This window comes from Dermacentor andersoni, chromosome 10, assembly GCF_023375885.2.
Source record: "Dermacentor andersoni chromosome 10, qqDerAnde1_hic_scaffold, whole genome shotgun sequence".
NCBI lineage: Eukaryota > Metazoa > Arthropoda > Arachnida > Ixodida > Ixodidae > Dermacentor > Dermacentor andersoni.
In genome coordinates, this window is record NC_092823.1 from 105,049,838 (window position 1) to 105,067,641 (window position 17,804).

Consider the following 17,804-nt stretch of genomic DNA (forward strand, 5'->3'; position numbering starts at 1 on the left):
GGAGCTATGCAAAGGGGGAAGGCAGCTGGGGAGGATCAGGTAACCGATTATTTGTTGAAGGATGGTGGCAACATTGTCCTAGACAGACTGACCACCCTATATACACAATGCCTCATGACCTCGAACGTACCCGAATCTTGGAAGAACGGTAACATAACCTTAATCCATAAGAAAGGGGACGCCAAAGACTTGAAAAATATAGACCGAACAGCTTACTGTGCGTTTCCTACAAAGAATTTACTAAGGTAATCACAAATAGAATCAGGAACACCTTAGACTTCTGTCAACCAAATGACAAGGCAGGATTCCGTAAAGTCTACTCAGCAATAGACCATATTCACACTATCAATCAGGTGATAGAGAAATGTGCGGAATATAACCGACCCTTATATATAGCTTTCATTGATTACGAAAAAGCGTTTCATTCAGTCGAAAACTCAGCAGTCATGGAGGCATCACGAAATCAGGGTGTATATGAGCCACATGTAAAAATACTGGAAGATATTTATAGCGACTCCACAGCCACCGCAGTCCAGCATAAATAAAGCAACAAAATCCCAATAAAGAAAGGCGTCACACAGGGAGATACGATCTCTCCAATGCTATTCACAGCATGTTTACAGGAGGTATCCAAAGACCTGGAGTGGGAAGGATTGGGGATATATGTTTATGGAGAATACCTAAGCAACTTGCGATTCGCTGATGATATTGCCTTGCTTAGTAACTCAGGAGACCAATTGCAAAGCATTCTCACTGACCTGGAGTGGCAAAGCAGAAGGGTGGGTGTGAAAATTAATGTGCAGAAAACTAAAGTAATGTTTAACAGTCTCGGAAGAGAGCAGCAGTTTACGATAGGTAGCGAGGCACTGGAAGTGGTAAGGGAATACATCTACTTAGGGCAGGTAGGGACCACGGATGCGGATCATGAGACTGAAATAACAAGAAGAATAAGAATGGGCTGGGGTGCGTTTGGCAGGCATTCTCAAATCATGAACAGCAGGTTGCCACTATCCCTCAAGAGAAAAGCGTATAACAGCTGTGTCTTACCAGTACTCACGTATGGGGCCGAAACCTGGAGCCTTACGAAAAGGGTTCTGCTGAAATTGAGGACGACGCAACGAGCTATGGAGAGAAGAATGATGGGTGTAACGTTAAGGGATAAGAAAAGAGCAGATTGGGTGAGGGAAAAAACGCGGGTAAATGACATCTTGGTTGAAATCAAGAAGAAAAAATGGGCATGGGCCGGAATGTAATGAGGAGGGAAGGTAACCGATGGTCATTAAGGGTTACGGACTGGATTCCAAGGGAAGGGGAGCGTAGCAGGGGGCGGCAGAAAGTTAGGTGGGCGGATGACATTAAGACGTTTGCAGGGACAGCATTGCCACAATTAGTACATGACCGTGGTAGTTGGAGAAGTATGGGAGAGGCCTTTACCCTGCAGTGGGCGTAACCAGGCTGATGATGATGACTTCAGCCTATAAATTTATTTGTCCCACCTACAACAGCCGATAAGCAGCGTTAGTGTATCATGATTCGCGAAAGCCACAGGAAATGTATTGCAATAAACTGTGCCATTAGTGCTTAAAGTATGTGGTTCACTTCTTTAAACCTCGGTGATTTTTAGGGACGCTACCTTGGCACTCGTCAAGTAGGCGGATGTTCCGAAACGGCCACTGATGACGTTGCGGGAACACAGTCTTCACGGTCTGAAGAGACTTCAGTGAGTAGCTTACCATTGAAGGGTCATTGTCAAAATTAATATGTACTAAAAGACGTTATCATATCCTTTTTAGGTCACAGTTCAAATGTTGTTTCAACAATTTTCCTATTTTCCCGCGTTTCATGATGTGAGACATGCATGATGTGAGACATGCTTTCTTGTAAGGTTTTCGCTTTCATGGTTTACTTACGCCGAATTAACGCCTCGGTCCTTCAGTGGAGTAGTCCTAAGCTGAACACAGGACTATGAAGTGCATGGCGTCGGCTACCATAGATCCCTTGATACAGTGGCCTTTCGAATCGGAGCTACAGGCTTACTACCATGGGATTTCTTATCTTTCGGGCCTCATTCACTGCCCACAAGAGATGTCGCGGCGAGAGTGCTGATTGAAACATATTCGCACTTTCAACGCTAGCAGTTTGCTCTACCTGCTTCACCTATTTGGCCTATTGCACCAAGAGAACGACCTAGCGGCGTACTTGCAAGCGTACTGTCCTCACACCGATAAAAACTTAACAAGCAGTTGCCTGGGATGCATAGAGTATTTCGAAAGTTTCCTTCACTATCAGCTGTTGCATTACACCTTAAAGCACAGCGTATAATTTTTTCGTACCCTTGGATAATACCTTAAAATCGCGCTTTAAGACGGTGAAATATACTGTAACACCGATGGGCTTTTTTTCATACCATTTGATGGATTCATCATAGATAGGTAATAAAAACAATTACTAAAGGGTTATCGGTCTTATGAGTAATTTCAACACGAACAATGCCCCATTGTTCCTCTTCGCACGAATGTGCACTGCTTGGCAAAAAATTAGACTAGCACGTTATATGTTTTCGTAAAATAGAAAAGTATTCAGTGAATCGGCAAAACCTGATGAAGTGAATTGGAATGGTGTTCTGCACTAGCGCTTACAGGGCGGGGTTTGCCTTTTTAAATCTCATTGATTTTCAGGGGCACTGCGTGGAGGTTGGTCAAGAAGCTGGCTATTCCCAAATGGCCGCAAGTGAAAGTGTGCAAACGCAGCCTTCACGGTCTGAAGAGACTCCGGTGAGTAGCTTAAGATTGAACGGTTATTGTGGAACTTCATGTCTATTGATACTCCAGATCAAAGTGTATAAGGTCATAGTTAAGAGACCGTTTCAAAAATTTTCTTTTCAGTCGTCTACAGTGATCCTAATGGAAACCATAGATTTGCTTATGTTTTATATTTCTTAAAAGGTCCCTAAACAACCCAGAGGTCGAAAATTTGTAATATAGTGACTGTTGTGTACGACTCTACGGCGGACATGCTGCCTCAAGAAATACCGAAATAAGGCCGTAAAAGCAGAGTTAGAAGCGTTTGGCAATCAAGAATGTGGTCACGGTTCGTGTACGCGAAATGTGAATATGAAATACGAGCGATGTGGCACTGCCTTTTGAACACCGAAACACGCACCACGTTTGCGCGCATGTAAGCAACACAACTAGTGAGAGCAGGCGTACGACTGGCATCAAGTGCATGGTGGCATGCTCGCAGAGTCGTAAGCTCTCGGAGGTCGACAAATTCAGAGCGTTTACCCTGTTTAGTTCACCTGGAAGGCCCTTATGATGCCACAATACGCAAAAAGACACCGGAAAGGACAGGAGTGGAGCAGGTGATTGTTTTTTTTTTTTCTGAAATTGTTGTCTCTTCGCGCCGCGCAGCTCAGCCACGTTCTCCAAAGACGTTCGTCACAGCATTCTGTACACGATGTCCGTGTTTATTGAAAATGATTAAAAAATATGTGAGAGGTTTATTATGGGCCCTTTATGGACGGGTAAACTTCAGCGTTATTCGTTGTATGCTTTAGTAAGGAGCGAAAATAAATGTATTCCATAACATTTCTTCAGCCTTTGCACAAATCCTTTCACGAAGTACACTCATTTGAGCTTCTTCTTTAGGGATAGAGAGCATTGCTCTAGCAGAATTACGACATTGTTTCCACCGATCGGTGTGCAGTCCCAAATGGCAGCCAGTGAGTGATTAATTCTCATAAAATTGCAAATGTTCGCAGCCGTTCTGTCACCGGCTTGTCGAGAAACAATAGAAATTTTGGTTCATCGGACAATCCTGTATGGAAGTAATATTTGCCATCTGCCGGCTTTTAGTCGTATTGTATCACACGCACTGAGAATATTAGAAACGTACTCGTATTTGGCGCTCGTGCCTACGCATTCTCACTATAACGTCTCCTGTGTAATATACAAACGATATGCGTGGCATGAACCTTCCTGGCTCCTTGTTTTATTCAAATCTGTAGTCGCCAACATATATTCGCTATATTTTTATCGTTTAGCGTCACACTTACACTGCATTGTACGGTTTTGGAACATAATATTTTACTTAATGATCGCGCGTGTCGAATGTGGTACTCGAAATTCCGTCTATTCGTACGCCTACTAGATATCGCACTATGGGCAGCTTATTACACAATGTGTATTGCGTCACTAACTGGAATCGTTAGCAATGTAATTTGCTCAACGACACTAAAGAAATGTTCGTTAGCGCTTAGCACAGCTCATACCAAAGAAGCAATAAAAAAACACGCCGATGTCCTTTTCTTCAACCTATGCAATGTTGTAGCAGGACCTCGCTATTTCCATTCACTCAGGCCTTGAGTAACGGATTTGAGCACGAGATTTCCCACTAGGAGTCGTAGTGTGAAAATTTATGGTGATGGGATCCCGCGAATGGTAATACCAGAGGGCTCTATCGTGCATGCTAAAGCTGAAAGCAGTGATAAATCATCGGGTACAACTGAAGTAGTGCGTGAAGAATCAATAAACATGCCAAACGAATGACGATGTCACAACAATAACGAGTGAGACCAGTTACGACATCAGAAGACAATCTGGAAACCATGCAGAGGTGAGCTTGGAGAAGCAAAGCGATAGCTGTATACTCCATAAGATTTAACAGGTCACGGTGACGCAGTAAACTTGGCGAGGCAATTTCAAAGCGGCGACTTTGCGAAGACCAGCAAAGGAATGAGCGCCAGCATGTCAGAAATCTATGATGTCCAGAAAATTACTTGCCATTTGGACATAGTCGTCTTTCTTGGTTGGTAGCTCTAGTGGCAGCTGGCACTTGAAAACAAGGGCACCTTTCGAAAAAGCACCACGCCATTGAAAATCGTTAGATTCCGCTGCAGGCCCAACTAGAAGCACGGGCATATTAGCTTTGTTGCTCCACATCAATTCTTCACGGCGCAAACGGGCTTTGTTGTTCTACGTCAGTGCCTACCCTCGTTTTCATTTCAATAGCAATTATATGGACACTCCAGTCGCATTTCCGCCGGCGGCGTTGCCATCGCCGTGATGTTCTGTATAAAGACCAAGGGCCATAACATCGTCGCCAAGCGCCGTATGCTGTATGTGCGAGTGAAAGCGTGCTACAGTGGGCCGACGATGGCGGCTCAAGGAGGAGGGGCGTTCTACACTTGCTGCTACGCGGCCACGCGGCCCCTATCTTGAAAGCGACCTGCCATGAGTACAGTGTGTAGGATCGCCGGACGCTCATAGCTTCGTGTGGGCTGTGTTCTCAACGCTTTGTTCGTGTTGAAGCGACAGGATGCGCGAAGGTTAATTGGTTCGCTGCTGCTGTCACGCTTTCTCACTCACGTGTTTAGACAGCGAGTGTGCGCGATTATCGAGCGACATGTGCTTACATTCGCCTCTGCATGTAAAAATGTGTTACCTGAACAAATGTTTACGAGTTTATGGGGCCGATAAAGCTACTGTCCTTACTTCCTTTATCTATCTACTAATTTTCTATCGCTATCGATATTTCTCCTTTCGGGCAAAACTGCGACCTTTTTTCTCCTGATCCTTGCCTCTGATCCTCTGAGCCATGTCATATCTCTTCATCAGCCGTCAGTCAGATTTTCATTTTGTGCGTTAAATGAGCCCTTATCTTCTGCAGAAGAGCTTAGAAATTCCTTAACTGGTGTCAAATTGTAATGCTCTTTCTTTTATTTACCTGTAAAGTATTATGTTTTAGTTCGGAAAGTGCCTGCTATCCTAGTATTTTAGTTTACAAAAGCAGCAAGAAAGGATTTACATTAGAAAACACCGTTAAGGGAAGCCTACGAGCCTAAACTACTATTAAACATTGTGCACGATGACCAGTCAAAACAGAGTAAAGGAAGAAACAAAAGTCTACGAGTCTACAAAGACACAATCATGAAAAGATAATCCGAAATATTATCCCCTGCATTACCATGAGTCTTGCCAGCCACCAACTGGTGGAAGCCATGATACGGTTACCAATGTATGATGTGTAGAATTGTAATTGTAATACTTCACTAAGGATTCAGGCAAACAAGACTGAATGTCAGTATTTCGGGGGTCGTAACACGATAGGCATTAACAAGTTCTGAAAAGCAGGTTACAGCGTTCTCTAAAAAATAGTATAATCAGTACGTCTTATCACTGCTAACATGTGTAGCACGAACACTAAGGCTAAGAGGAAAAAACGAGAAGAACTAAGGATCACGCACCAAACAACGGGACGACACACGATAGGCGCAACGTGAAGACAGGAAGACAGTGCTGTAGATTACAAAGCAAACGTATTGGGAAATATACTAGTGGAGGGTAAGTGAGTAAATAGGGTTGGCAGCCCGTTTATTGCGTAGAAATTGTGTTCTATTGAAATTACAGCAGGGTTGCGTAGGAAAGTGGAGCTCATTCGTGGACAGCAGTGATTTTGGTGGTCTGGTGACAACAGGAAATTTTGGACCAAATTTCGTCTGATGCTAACGGGTATAACTTCGAGTCGCTGGGCGCAGCGTTGATCCTGCAGTCCACATAACCTATGCTGATTATGATGATAAACGGCTAACTAGGCACACCACGCGAATACCTTTGTCTTTCAGTGGACTCGACGATGACTGCCATTGTAATTCGTATTATAGAGAACAGTAAGCTACAAAGCTTGCTGTTCAAGTTAAAGGTTTAGTGCGCTTCCTGGAAATCGACAGGTGTACTACATACAAGAAAGGCAATATGTTGTGCTTTCCGACAAAGAACAAACTATTGCAGGGTGATCATCATTGGATGAGCTCCAGAAAGTCAAACCCGAGCTCACAATCTCTGCAACCGCCGATCGGCAAATGGCCACAACAGCTGCAGCAAGGAGACTGGGGAAGATCTAAAACGACTTACTACACAGGCAAAGCTCCATCAGTAAGAAAAACACCACACCGCTCGCGTAATTCAAAGGACAAAAGCCAACAGACCCTAAGATGGAGAAAGCAGCAATGCTTCGAAAAAATCGACTACTACGCTGACGTAAGCAGTTACTACGACGAACATAAAGGTACAGATGCAGACAACGACTACAATGACATTGAACACAACCGGTTTGCGGGTCCAGGCCAGAGGGATGGTCACGATGAAAGCTCGGTTGTTGACCGATTTGTTCAGGCAAACACCACACTGCAAACACTTAAACTGTAACACTTAAACTGTAACAAAACACTGTAAACGATTTCAGTGCGTTGAAACTTTTCTTCAAGAACTTGAATCATGCAGAAAGTCTTGAAATTATTAAAACGGACCAGAAGGCTCTTAGGCAGAGAAAGTTTGCAATATTATCCAGTTTGCAACGTCCATTTGGCTAGTGCTATGACAGCTTAGCAAACTGTATTTACCTAAGTGTCGCCATCTTCAGTTGCTACAGATTGATTGTCGTATTCCACTATCCTATAGGCTGCTTGCAGAGAAATAAGACATGCTTATCTGCGTATCAGCTACGGACGCATGAAATCGAGCCAACACTTGTAGACCAAATACTTTAATGTTGTTTTCTTGACTACACTTAAGCAGCCATCACCTATTAGTAATCCACGAGCACTGAGCTGAACACGCCTCGCATAATGTAAGGATATTTTTTTATTGATTCCCTATCTTTCGTATGCGCTATCATTCAAGACTGTCTCATCGAGGCTGCAACATATATGGAGCGTCACTCTGACCATTCATGAATCCCGAAAAACAATGCATGGGAATGGAATAAATACATAATTTTGGTACAATAATTGACACCTGGGAGCAGAACAAGATGCCCTTCTTGGCGCCAGGGTGGTTCACGGATCAGGCACTATCTTGTGCACGTTCTGTCCATGATTTCCCGCATAAGCAAATGTACTCTTCCGTCACCTTCATCGAAAGCGTTAATTGGGGTTTTTCGTTTATTTTGCTTTGCTGAGAAGTGACAAATTCCTACGACACGTCTTTGGTGGTCAGTGTTAGCTAACTTCTCCTTCACCGATAGCATGTTTATGCAGCACTGTTCACACAAGACAGTGACGAACCACTTGGTAACACGCAGCTATGCTCTCATATTTTTTTCTCCAGCTACTCCACGATGTCAGGAAAGAAATGCACCTTTCGCCTGAGAGTGCCGAACCAAATGAGAAAAATGCTTCGTTTGTGGAAGCAAGAACGGCCTTCAGTACATCCGAGGAAACTCAAAAGAGCTGTTCTTGCTTTAGTGTTTTAACAGAGTGTAGTTTGTTCAGATTTAAATGATTCAGCGAAAGCTTCATTAAAAGTAGCTTTTGTTATGTATATTACAAGCGGATTGTTTATGCTCAGGCGCTTAGGATTCAGGTTTGGCTGAGCAATTAAGAATTATCCGCACGTTTGTTGTGAGATCTTCAGGCAGATTGTCTTTTGTTGCTGGTTTTGGTGCATGACAATAAAAGGAACAGAACACGCTGCGATTCCGCAGTTATCATCTTACTTGCTGTCGGTTCATATAGAGCCATGACCAGACCTGTCGTAATTTTGCTACTGCAAGATAGGCTTCAAAAGCAGAAACATTTCTTCACATTTTCAAGGAATTCTATAAATTTATGAAGTCATTTTTTCTCTAAGCACTTCGTCATGTGCAATTATGATGACTGCGACCTTTGGCGCATTACACGAATATCGGTGTCTGGCTGAAAGCAACCCTAAAATGACTTGCATCGTAAATGGACCAGACCTTGAACTGTGTACCAAAACTGTTGCATAATCAGGGTGCACATGTGATCGGCAAGTTTTCTACGCACTATAATGGCACAGATAGCTTAATTCGATATCGGTCTGCAATTCAAAATGGGATATACCACAGCGATAACTATACGCACGCAGATTTGCCTAAAATGCCGTAGTATCGCTCAGAGCAGTTGACTTTGATCTGTAGGCCTAGTTAAGCTCTATTACGCAATATTTTATTCAGATAGCTGCTCAATCAATAGTTCATTTCTTAAAAGCACCTTTAATATTAGCGTCTTGCTTACCAATTAACACTTTCTCAGGATTCCGCTTTCGCGCCATAGTGATACTACAGTTGGTCAGCGACGAGGTCGTTATTCACTTCTGCCAATATGGCGCGCCGATCGTCACTCTCGCTATTCGTAAATGTGTCCTGTAAAGCAAGAAAAATTGATTACACCGATAGCTGAATCACCAATGCCAAATTTGTTCTGAATCAAAATGAATGTTTTGAGCTGGTATTAAACCAGCAAATCAGAGATCTGTTCTGAGCATTCTTTCTATTAGGAATAATAATGTAACCCGTTAGTCCAGGGGCTGCTTGCGGGAACATTTAATAACGAAAGTAATAACGAATTTAAGAACGCTTTCTTGTGCAGACTATTAGTTTATTATTTGGTAATATTTTCATTATTATGTGTTCGTGCAAGCCGCCCCAGGTCTTTAAACAAGGAGATGAGATGTTATCACATTGCAGACCTAGACTTCGAAGAAAAAAATATTTCGATCGTTGACTCTGATATTTTCTTTAATGCTCAACTACTGGTCCATTATTTGAATGCGTTTTGCACAACTCAAGCCAGCCTTTGAGGCCCGACACGAAATGAATATTCCCTGTGTTGAAAGAAACATCACCGTCGACTACGCGCAATAAAGCACGTTGTATTTCACGTTTTCTCTCTCCTCATTTCACGGTGTGTGTGCTTTCTGGATGCACAATTCTGAGTGCACAGCAACTGCCGTCAAGTTCAACTGGAACAACCAAGGTGCATTTCCAAAGGCGTACGTACCTTCAAACGCAGAGAGTAAAGACCAAAATCGAGACTTTGGAAGGAACGCTCACTAAGCTAGCATATTTTCATGGCACCCCGAACACAAATGTCCAGCACCACACTCAGCAGGAACGTACAGGTGCATAAGACGTATTTGTATAAAGTATGGCCGGAAATGTATATGTCACGCCCTCATCAGCACAAAGTATGTACGTACGTGTCCGTAACCCAGTGCTGTAATAGCTGGTTTCTTTAGTGCATTTGTGGCTACACGGTTGAAGATGCGATCTTGAAGCTTTAAGCATGTATACGCTCTTTTCTAAGCCAGTATTGATTTTATATCTTCTTGAGCATCTAATTGCAGTGTTCTCATTGCAGCAGTCACTTTACTGCTGCAGGGTACATCAACCCTATCCAGCGGTTGGCTTTAGAAATCAGTCAGCCCGAAAATGTCTTTTACCGAGTTTTGCTGTGGTTTATTAAAAATACAAGACAGGTGCCTTCTCCCTTAAATATAAAAGGCTGCCGTCGCCTATTTTTATGCTCTGTAAATATGTATCCAAATGTATTTGTCGCTTCCCACTGTGCTATGCACAGGTACTGATGTAACCTATAAATCAGATCCTGTCCATCATATTCGTGCATAAATTATTATAATTTGGTGGCATGAATGATGGAACAGCTAGGTTTAGTAGCTTAGCCTCATACGCGCAGCGTACAAATCAATCCTCTTTCGCACTGAAAGGGAGAGCAGTTGCTGAAGGACGACTGGAGAACTTGGAGTAAAACGTGTTGGTTATAGATCTATTAAAGCCAAGCTCTATTTTCCAAACCACGCCCCTGTTTCGCATCTGTTGGTAACTTGGCCAGTCGCGTTTAGTCGGTGTCTTGTATGATAGGAGAGAGGAAAGCGGTTTATTGAATCGGGTTACAAAACAGGGGCTTGCATCCTGTATAGCAAAATAATAAATCAGCTTATGGCACATGCGAATATTACGAGCAAAAGTAAGGGAACCGGAGTGGCTGTTCTTCATTTTTTACCAACCTGAAGTAAAACATGTACATGGAACGCGTACAATGCATACAACACACAGATTATGACCGTATAATATCCGCAGATAGTAAACTTTAAAGCACACAACTATGTTATTGCGAGAACGCATGATGTTCAGCAGCTTACTTTAATAGCAATATTATTTTTGGATTCGGGCTCGCAAATTTTTGCGTAGTTTTACACACTCATTGCACTGGACAATTTGAACCTCATACATAAAAAGGACGTGACGGGCACTGGAAAGGAACATGTTTTACTAACACGCAATATGTGCGTATTGTGTGTGTATGATTTGTAAGCTTTATTTCTTTTCATTTTTCAATGCGTAAGCATTTCTATGCCTAACCAACGAGAAAACTAGTCCCTCCGTCAATCCGTCGGGTAAGACGATTGCTCTCAAGAAAGGGCCCGCAGCAATGAGCGAATTCACATTCCTGCTGTCTCTCACTTCAACGTGAACTAAGCGGAACACAGCGCTCACGAAGCCGTCAACACTGATGCCCTCAGTGCCCGTCGCAGATCGCTTTCGCAAGGGTAGCTTGTTGGGCTAGTTGGTACATGGTTATACTAGAATAATGACGGAAATTTGAAAAAGCAAAAAAAAAATCGAGATGCAGACATACACAAAGCGACAGGAAGGTGTCGGGAAGCTTCACCATAGCTGCATGTGATAGCTACGAACGCTGCGAATTCTCTTTCCCTCGCTTGCCGCACCCTCATCGGCGCGCACTCTGTGACCCAAGTAGCGAAACATTGGTTCAAGAACAGCACGCACCCAGCACGCACCCATTCATAGGGCCGTTTCCTGAAGTGTTACCCTGAAAGGTGTTCTCTTAAAACACTAGTGCGTATCCAGTGCATTTGCGGCGCAGCCTCCTAATGCGTCGGGCTTGAGTCCTTGAGGAAACCATGGGACGAGTGTTCTATTCCACTATGTATCGGATAAGTTCAACGGATCTTTTTTTTCGCATCACTGTAGAGGTGGCCGATTCACAGTGGCCCATACCTAGTTACCCTAGTTGGCGTGAAAGAAATTCATTGCAGAGCGGCACAGACCTCCTGGTACATATCCAGTGACCTCAGTAGGCATCACAGAGGTTCACAGTGAGGAACAGCACAGACCGAGTGGCGCATATTCAGTGCTCCAAGTCCTGGTCAAAGAGTTTCATCTAAGTGTGGTACCTACCAAGTCCCGCATGTACGACGACCCATGTCGGCGAGAAAGGGGTCTGTAGAAGAGCGGTACTCATGCACACATTGCTACATACTCGGTGGCCTCAAGTTGGTTCGATGGTTGGTTTCGAACCTTCTTCTATCAGTACAGCAGCTCGATTCACTAACCATTCGACCACGGGCTAGTCAGCGACTCCGATAGGGCGGAGAAAGGCACGATACAAGCGTGCAAACATAGAAGCATATCCCCCGGAAGGTCCGCGAAGTTCTTTAATAAGGCAGACACGTTAGTAATAGTAACTTTACATTGTACATGTATTTTCAACCAAGTAGCATCTCTAAAGCACACAGACCTCTTGATGGAATACCGCATGCCATGCAAAGGTATTTTAGACTTTCTCAAGACTTTTCACTTGGGCGACTCCATTCTTGGGCCATGGATATGTTCCCACTCTTCACCAAATCGTCGTCAACTCATCGCATACTAGAAGGGGTATACGATGAGGTACATGTGCATATCATTATTTTTCCGTGCACAACTTTCATTGCCGTTCTTCCCTCGACAAGTGTGCTGCATTGCCTGCGTCTTCGCAACGACGCGGCATCGGCGTCTCACAGCGCGCATACGCATTATTTGTTGTTCGTACGTTTTCGTAGTTTGTAAACGCTGTCGTGGATAACGTAAACCAGGCGGAAAAAATAAAATAGTTTAGCTGTGTGGTGCGTGTACAGAAACATAACGTGAGCTTGCACATTAGATAGGACGAAAATAAGCGCCATTGTATGCGTCACATTTACTTGTATAGTGCACGAACGAAAACATACCGTAAGGTTACACCTTACGTATGGCGAAAATAAACAAAATTGTGCCCATCACATTTATTTGTACAGTATTGAATTAAATGCTCACTAAAGCTTCGCGTCACATCGATTCCGATATGGCAACTGTATCTTCATGACGTTTTCTATAGCATTCGTGGGGTACCTTGCGCACTTTCTGGGGGCTATGCGCATCCATCTATCTATGTGCAACGCTGTGTATAAGCTCTATTATATTGTGTCTAACCGTTTTCCCGCTTACCTTAGTCGCCGAGTAGTCAGTGGTCGACCGAGTAGCCCGTCGGGCTACTGTGCTGAAGTAACAAGGCTCGAAACCAACTATTCGACCATCTTGGGTCTCTGAGTATGTGGCAATGTATACGCGCATGTTCCGCTCTTCAATTAACCTTTTTTCGTGCCGACATGGGCGACTGTAAACACGGGACTGGGAGGCACCCCTGTTCATAGGAACACTATTACGCCGACTTGAAGTACTCGGTATTTGCCACTCGGTCTATGCTCGTCCCCCAAAACATCTTTCATGACAACTTGCGTATTTGCTACTATGAATGTGCCTCTTTTCAATGACGAAAAAGATTTCTGAGACCTTTCCGACGCTGAAGGGAATCGAACCCGCGTCGCAAGAACAGCAACCTGACACATTAGCAAACTGCGCTAAATATGCACTGGGTATGTACTGCTTTTCGATAGACGTTTTCATGTCAGCTCTTTAGCGACCAGCGCCGTGAATGCGCTGGGTGTGTGCCGCTTTTCAATGCACCTCTCACTAACTTGGGTCCGCGAGTATGTGCCAGTGAGTACGCAGATAGCCAGGGATCCATTCTCGGCGTTCGAAAGCACCGGCGCGCCACGTTTCTGGTCTCAAAGGCCACCCGCGGACTTCTCGGCAGTGCCACTAGATGGCGCAGCGTGTCCAGAAAGAAGCGCGAGAGAGGAGCCCCGTTGCTGCTCGGCGCGTTTCTTAGCTCATCGTGCGCGCCGCCACGCCATGCCTCCCGGAGGCAACGCGCAGGCTTCGCGGCAGCGACGCTAGATGGCACCAAGTTTTCTTAGGGAAGCGTGAATGAGAAGTCCCCCTGTAGTTCAGGCCACATCTCACGTTTAGACGGTGGTAATGCATTGCGCCTCTGTACTGATTCAATGCTAACGCATTACCATCGATAGTTATCGTGAGATGGGTTCTGTTGCATTTTTATTCTATGAAGTTGCCTTAATTCCTGTAAACGAGGACGAGCTATGTGCCTTGCATAAAAAAGCAGGATGGAGCTGCTATGCGAGTAGAATAACTGCGGTGTTCATGTTTAACTCTGTGAAGAAGCAGCTCGAACGTGGGTCAAGAGCTACAACCACATGAGGCAGCAAAGATTCGTGCAATGCCGGGTCCTTGAACCATTTCCGCGTGTTCGCACTGTTTCTTCACAAGATGACTGTTAAAGTGCGGCTCAAGCTTTGCATGAACGTGGGTACTGATGGGGTTTGATGGCAGCGTTTCTTTTTCTTGTTAGACGGAGGCTCCTGGCCCATGGTCCAACATATTGAATTACGTCGGCTTGGTAAGTATTTTGTGGCATTCATTTCCAAGCAAAGTATATTGCATTTAAACACGCCCCCTAAACGCCTCTGAACGCGAAGGTAAGAGAGTGGTTAGTCCCTCACCATCCTCACTCTCTGTATTAACTCTCTTACCAGGTGTCACTCAGTTATCTAGAACATGAGTGGACACTACATAGTTACGGAAATTCATGTGGACCCATCTTCCCAGCTTAGCCGTTATCATGCTGTTTAAGCACTTCCGGGCGGCCACATAAACATAGCGGTATTACCTAAAGGGGTAGGCAAACACAGGTGCACTACTTTCTTTTTTTAAGTAAAATCTATAATACACAGACCGGGTGCTCCATCAACGTAAGTTTGAAAGAAGACTTTCATTAAACGGCACATTCGACTCTCATCTATCTAGTCAGTGTTGCACTTGCAGTATTGTACGGCCTTTAGATATTACCGCTGTCCTTTTAAGCCACATAGATACGCGCGAGATAGCTAAGGATAGCTCTGGCCACTGCATTGTGAGGCGGAGCGTGGAGTTCAGGGCTTCTTTCACGCTCGGAAAAGCTCTTTTATGTTGCACATACTAACCAACAGAGACCTGCATCAGGAGTTTTTCACGTCTGTTTACAATTTTCCCATTGACAATTTTCATCTAACTTTAATATTTGAGAAATTGGTGAATTAAGAATAATTATCTAATCAGGCGGCACAAAAAATCATTTGAGACTCTCCAAGCAACGGCCAACAACAGTGCATTTGTTTTGCCACCCTGTATAGTATATGTCGGGTACATTACATGATTGCAATTTCAGGCCGCTGAGAAACGAAGGCAATTCACGCGGTCAACTTACCATTGCTTATTTACTTCCGTAGCCAGCATTGCTAAAGAAAAGGCTATTATGGGAGAAATTTTCTAAGGATTTGCTGCCTCATACGCTTCGTCATGCATCACCTGATCGAAAACTGGGGACTCATGCACACTTTACCTGCGAAATCTGTATGCAACTGCACGGTGCGCTCCTGGCCACATGTGGTCGCGTTCACAAACGCCGCGACACGTATTTCGTAGTGCTTCCAGGCACCCAAGTTATCGAGAGCCGGCTGTCGCTCACCAGTCGACAAGGTTCGCTGGCCATCAACTATTACGAGGAAGTCTGTGATGTGGTATCTCGGATCTTGTGGCAATTTCCAGAACAGTTGGACTCAGTCAGCGGTTACTTCCCCGGCTTTAGCACGTGTAGACGCTGGGCCTGCAAAACGTAAAGGCTTACTTCCGTTTTGATGAATGAAGGGGATTTTGCTGGCCTGATGTACTTTCTTATAGCTGTAGGCAACAAAGCTATGCTGTCGATATCGTTAACCTGTAAATTTTCACTGCGTTTATGTTTTTATTAAGGCTTCACTCAGCATTGTAGGAGTGAAAGAGAGATCGAATACTGTTATGAGGTCTGTGCAAGGTTTCCTAAAGGCATGCGATAGTGTGATTTATGATTATGCATTGTTACATAAGGTCACTAGAGCACCCGACCTACGTGTTGCAGATCTGACAATAAGCATTGTTAATGCTTAAAGAAACCGCCAATGTATGAAAGCCTCTAACACTGCAGCTAGAATAGAATTGGCAGAACGTTCTAAGTTAATCTACAAGCGTTAGACAGCTGACATAAGGAACAATATTATGGACAGAATTGAACATGCTCTCAGGAACGGAGGCAGCCTAAAAGCAGTGAAGAAAAAACTAAGAATAGGCAAGAATCAGATGTATGCGTTGAGAGACAAAGCCGGCAATATCGTTACTAATATGGATGAGATAGTTCAAGTGGCTGAGGAGTTCTATAGAGATTTATACAGTACCAGTAGCACCCACGACGATAATGTGAGAGAGAATAGTCTAGAGGAACTTGAAATCCCCCAAGTAACGCCGGAACAAGTAAAGAACGCCTTGGGAGCTATGCAAAGGGGGAAGGCAGCTGGGGAGGATCAGGTAACCGATTATTTGTTGAAGGATGGTGGCAACATTGTCCTAGACAGACTGACCACCCTATATACACAATGCCTCATGACCTCGAACGTACCCGAATCTTGGAAGAACGGTAACATAACCTTAATCCATAAGAAAGGGGACGCCAAAGACTTGAAAAATATAGACCGAACAGCTTACTGTGCGTTTCCTACAAAGAATTTACTAAGGTAATCACAAATAGAATCAGGAACACCTTAGACTTCTGTCAACCAAATGACAAGGCAGGATTCCGTAAAGTCTACTCAGCAATAGACCATATTCACACTATCAATCAGGTGATAGAGAAATGTGCGGAATATAACCGACCCTTATATATAGCTTTCATTGATTACGAAAAAGCGTTTCATTCAGTCGAAAACTCAGCAGTCATGGAGGCATCACGAAATCAGGGTGTATATGAGCCACATGTAAAAATACTGGAAGATATTTATAGCGACTCCACAGCCACCGCAGTCCAGCATAAATAAAGCAACAAAATCCCAATAAAGAAAGGCGTCACACAGGGAGATACGATCTCTCCAATGCTATTCACAGCATGTTTACAGGAGGTATCCAAAGACCTGGAGTGGGAAGGATTGGGGATATATGTTTATGGAGAATACCTAAGCAACTTGCGATTCGCTGATGATATTGCCTTGCTTAGTAACTCAGGAGACCAATTGCAAAGCATTCTCACTGACCTGGAGTGGCAAAGCAGAAGGGTGGGTGTGAAAATTAATGTGCAGAAAACTAAAGTAATGTTTAACAGTCTCGGAAGAGAGCAGCAGTTTACGATAGGTAGCGAGGCACTGGAAGTGGTAAGGGAATACATCTACTTAGGGCAGGTAGGGACCACGGATCCGGATCATGAGACTGAAATAACAAGAAGAATAAGAATGGGCTGGGGTGCGTTTGGCAGGCATTCTCAAATCATGAACAGCAGGTTGCCACTATCCCTCAAGAGAAAAGCGTATAACAGCTGTGTCTTACCAGTACTCACGTATGGGGCCGAAACCTGGAGCCTTACGAAAAGGGTTCTGCTGAAATTGAGGACGACGCAACGAGCTATGGAGAGAAGAATGATGGGTGTAACGTTAAGGGATAAGAAAAGAGCAGATTGGGTGAGGGAAAAAACGCGGGTAAATGACATCTTGGTTGAAATCAAGAAGAAAAAATGGGCATGGGCCGGAATGTAATGAGGAGGGAAGGTAACCGATGGTCATTAAGGGTTACGGACTGGATTCCAAGGGAAGGGGAGCGTAGCAGGGGGCGGCAGAAAGTTAGGTGGGCGGATGACATTAAGACGTTTGCAGGGACAGCATTGCCACAATTAGTACATGACCGTGGTAGTTGGAGAAGTATGGGAGAGGCCTTTACCCTGCAGTGGGCGTAACCAGGCTGATGAT

The 17,804-nt window shown here is 44.3% G+C and overlaps 1 protein-coding gene across 14 annotated transcripts in view; it reads left to right on the forward strand.

Annotated features, from left to right (window-relative positions):
- Positions 1-17,804, forward strand: part of LOC126544568 (uncharacterized) — a 113,384-nt gene that overhangs the window by 79,692 nt on the left and 15,888 nt on the right. For 12 of the 14 annotated variants that reach the window (XM_055077717.2, XM_055077710.2, XM_055077713.2 and 9 more), the window contains 3 exons: positions 1,625-1,720; positions 2,679-2,774; positions 14,354-14,401. In XM_055077717.2, the coding sequence (XP_054933692.1) occupies positions 1,625-1,720; positions 2,679-2,774; positions 14,354-14,401 (240 nt within the window). Of the gene's footprint in view, positions 1-1,624; positions 1,721-2,678; positions 2,775-6,788; positions 7,428-8,105; positions 9,680-14,353; positions 14,402-17,804 lie in introns of those variants that run through there. The other 2 variants (XM_055077714.2, XM_055077720.2) reach the window with 2 other exon arrangements.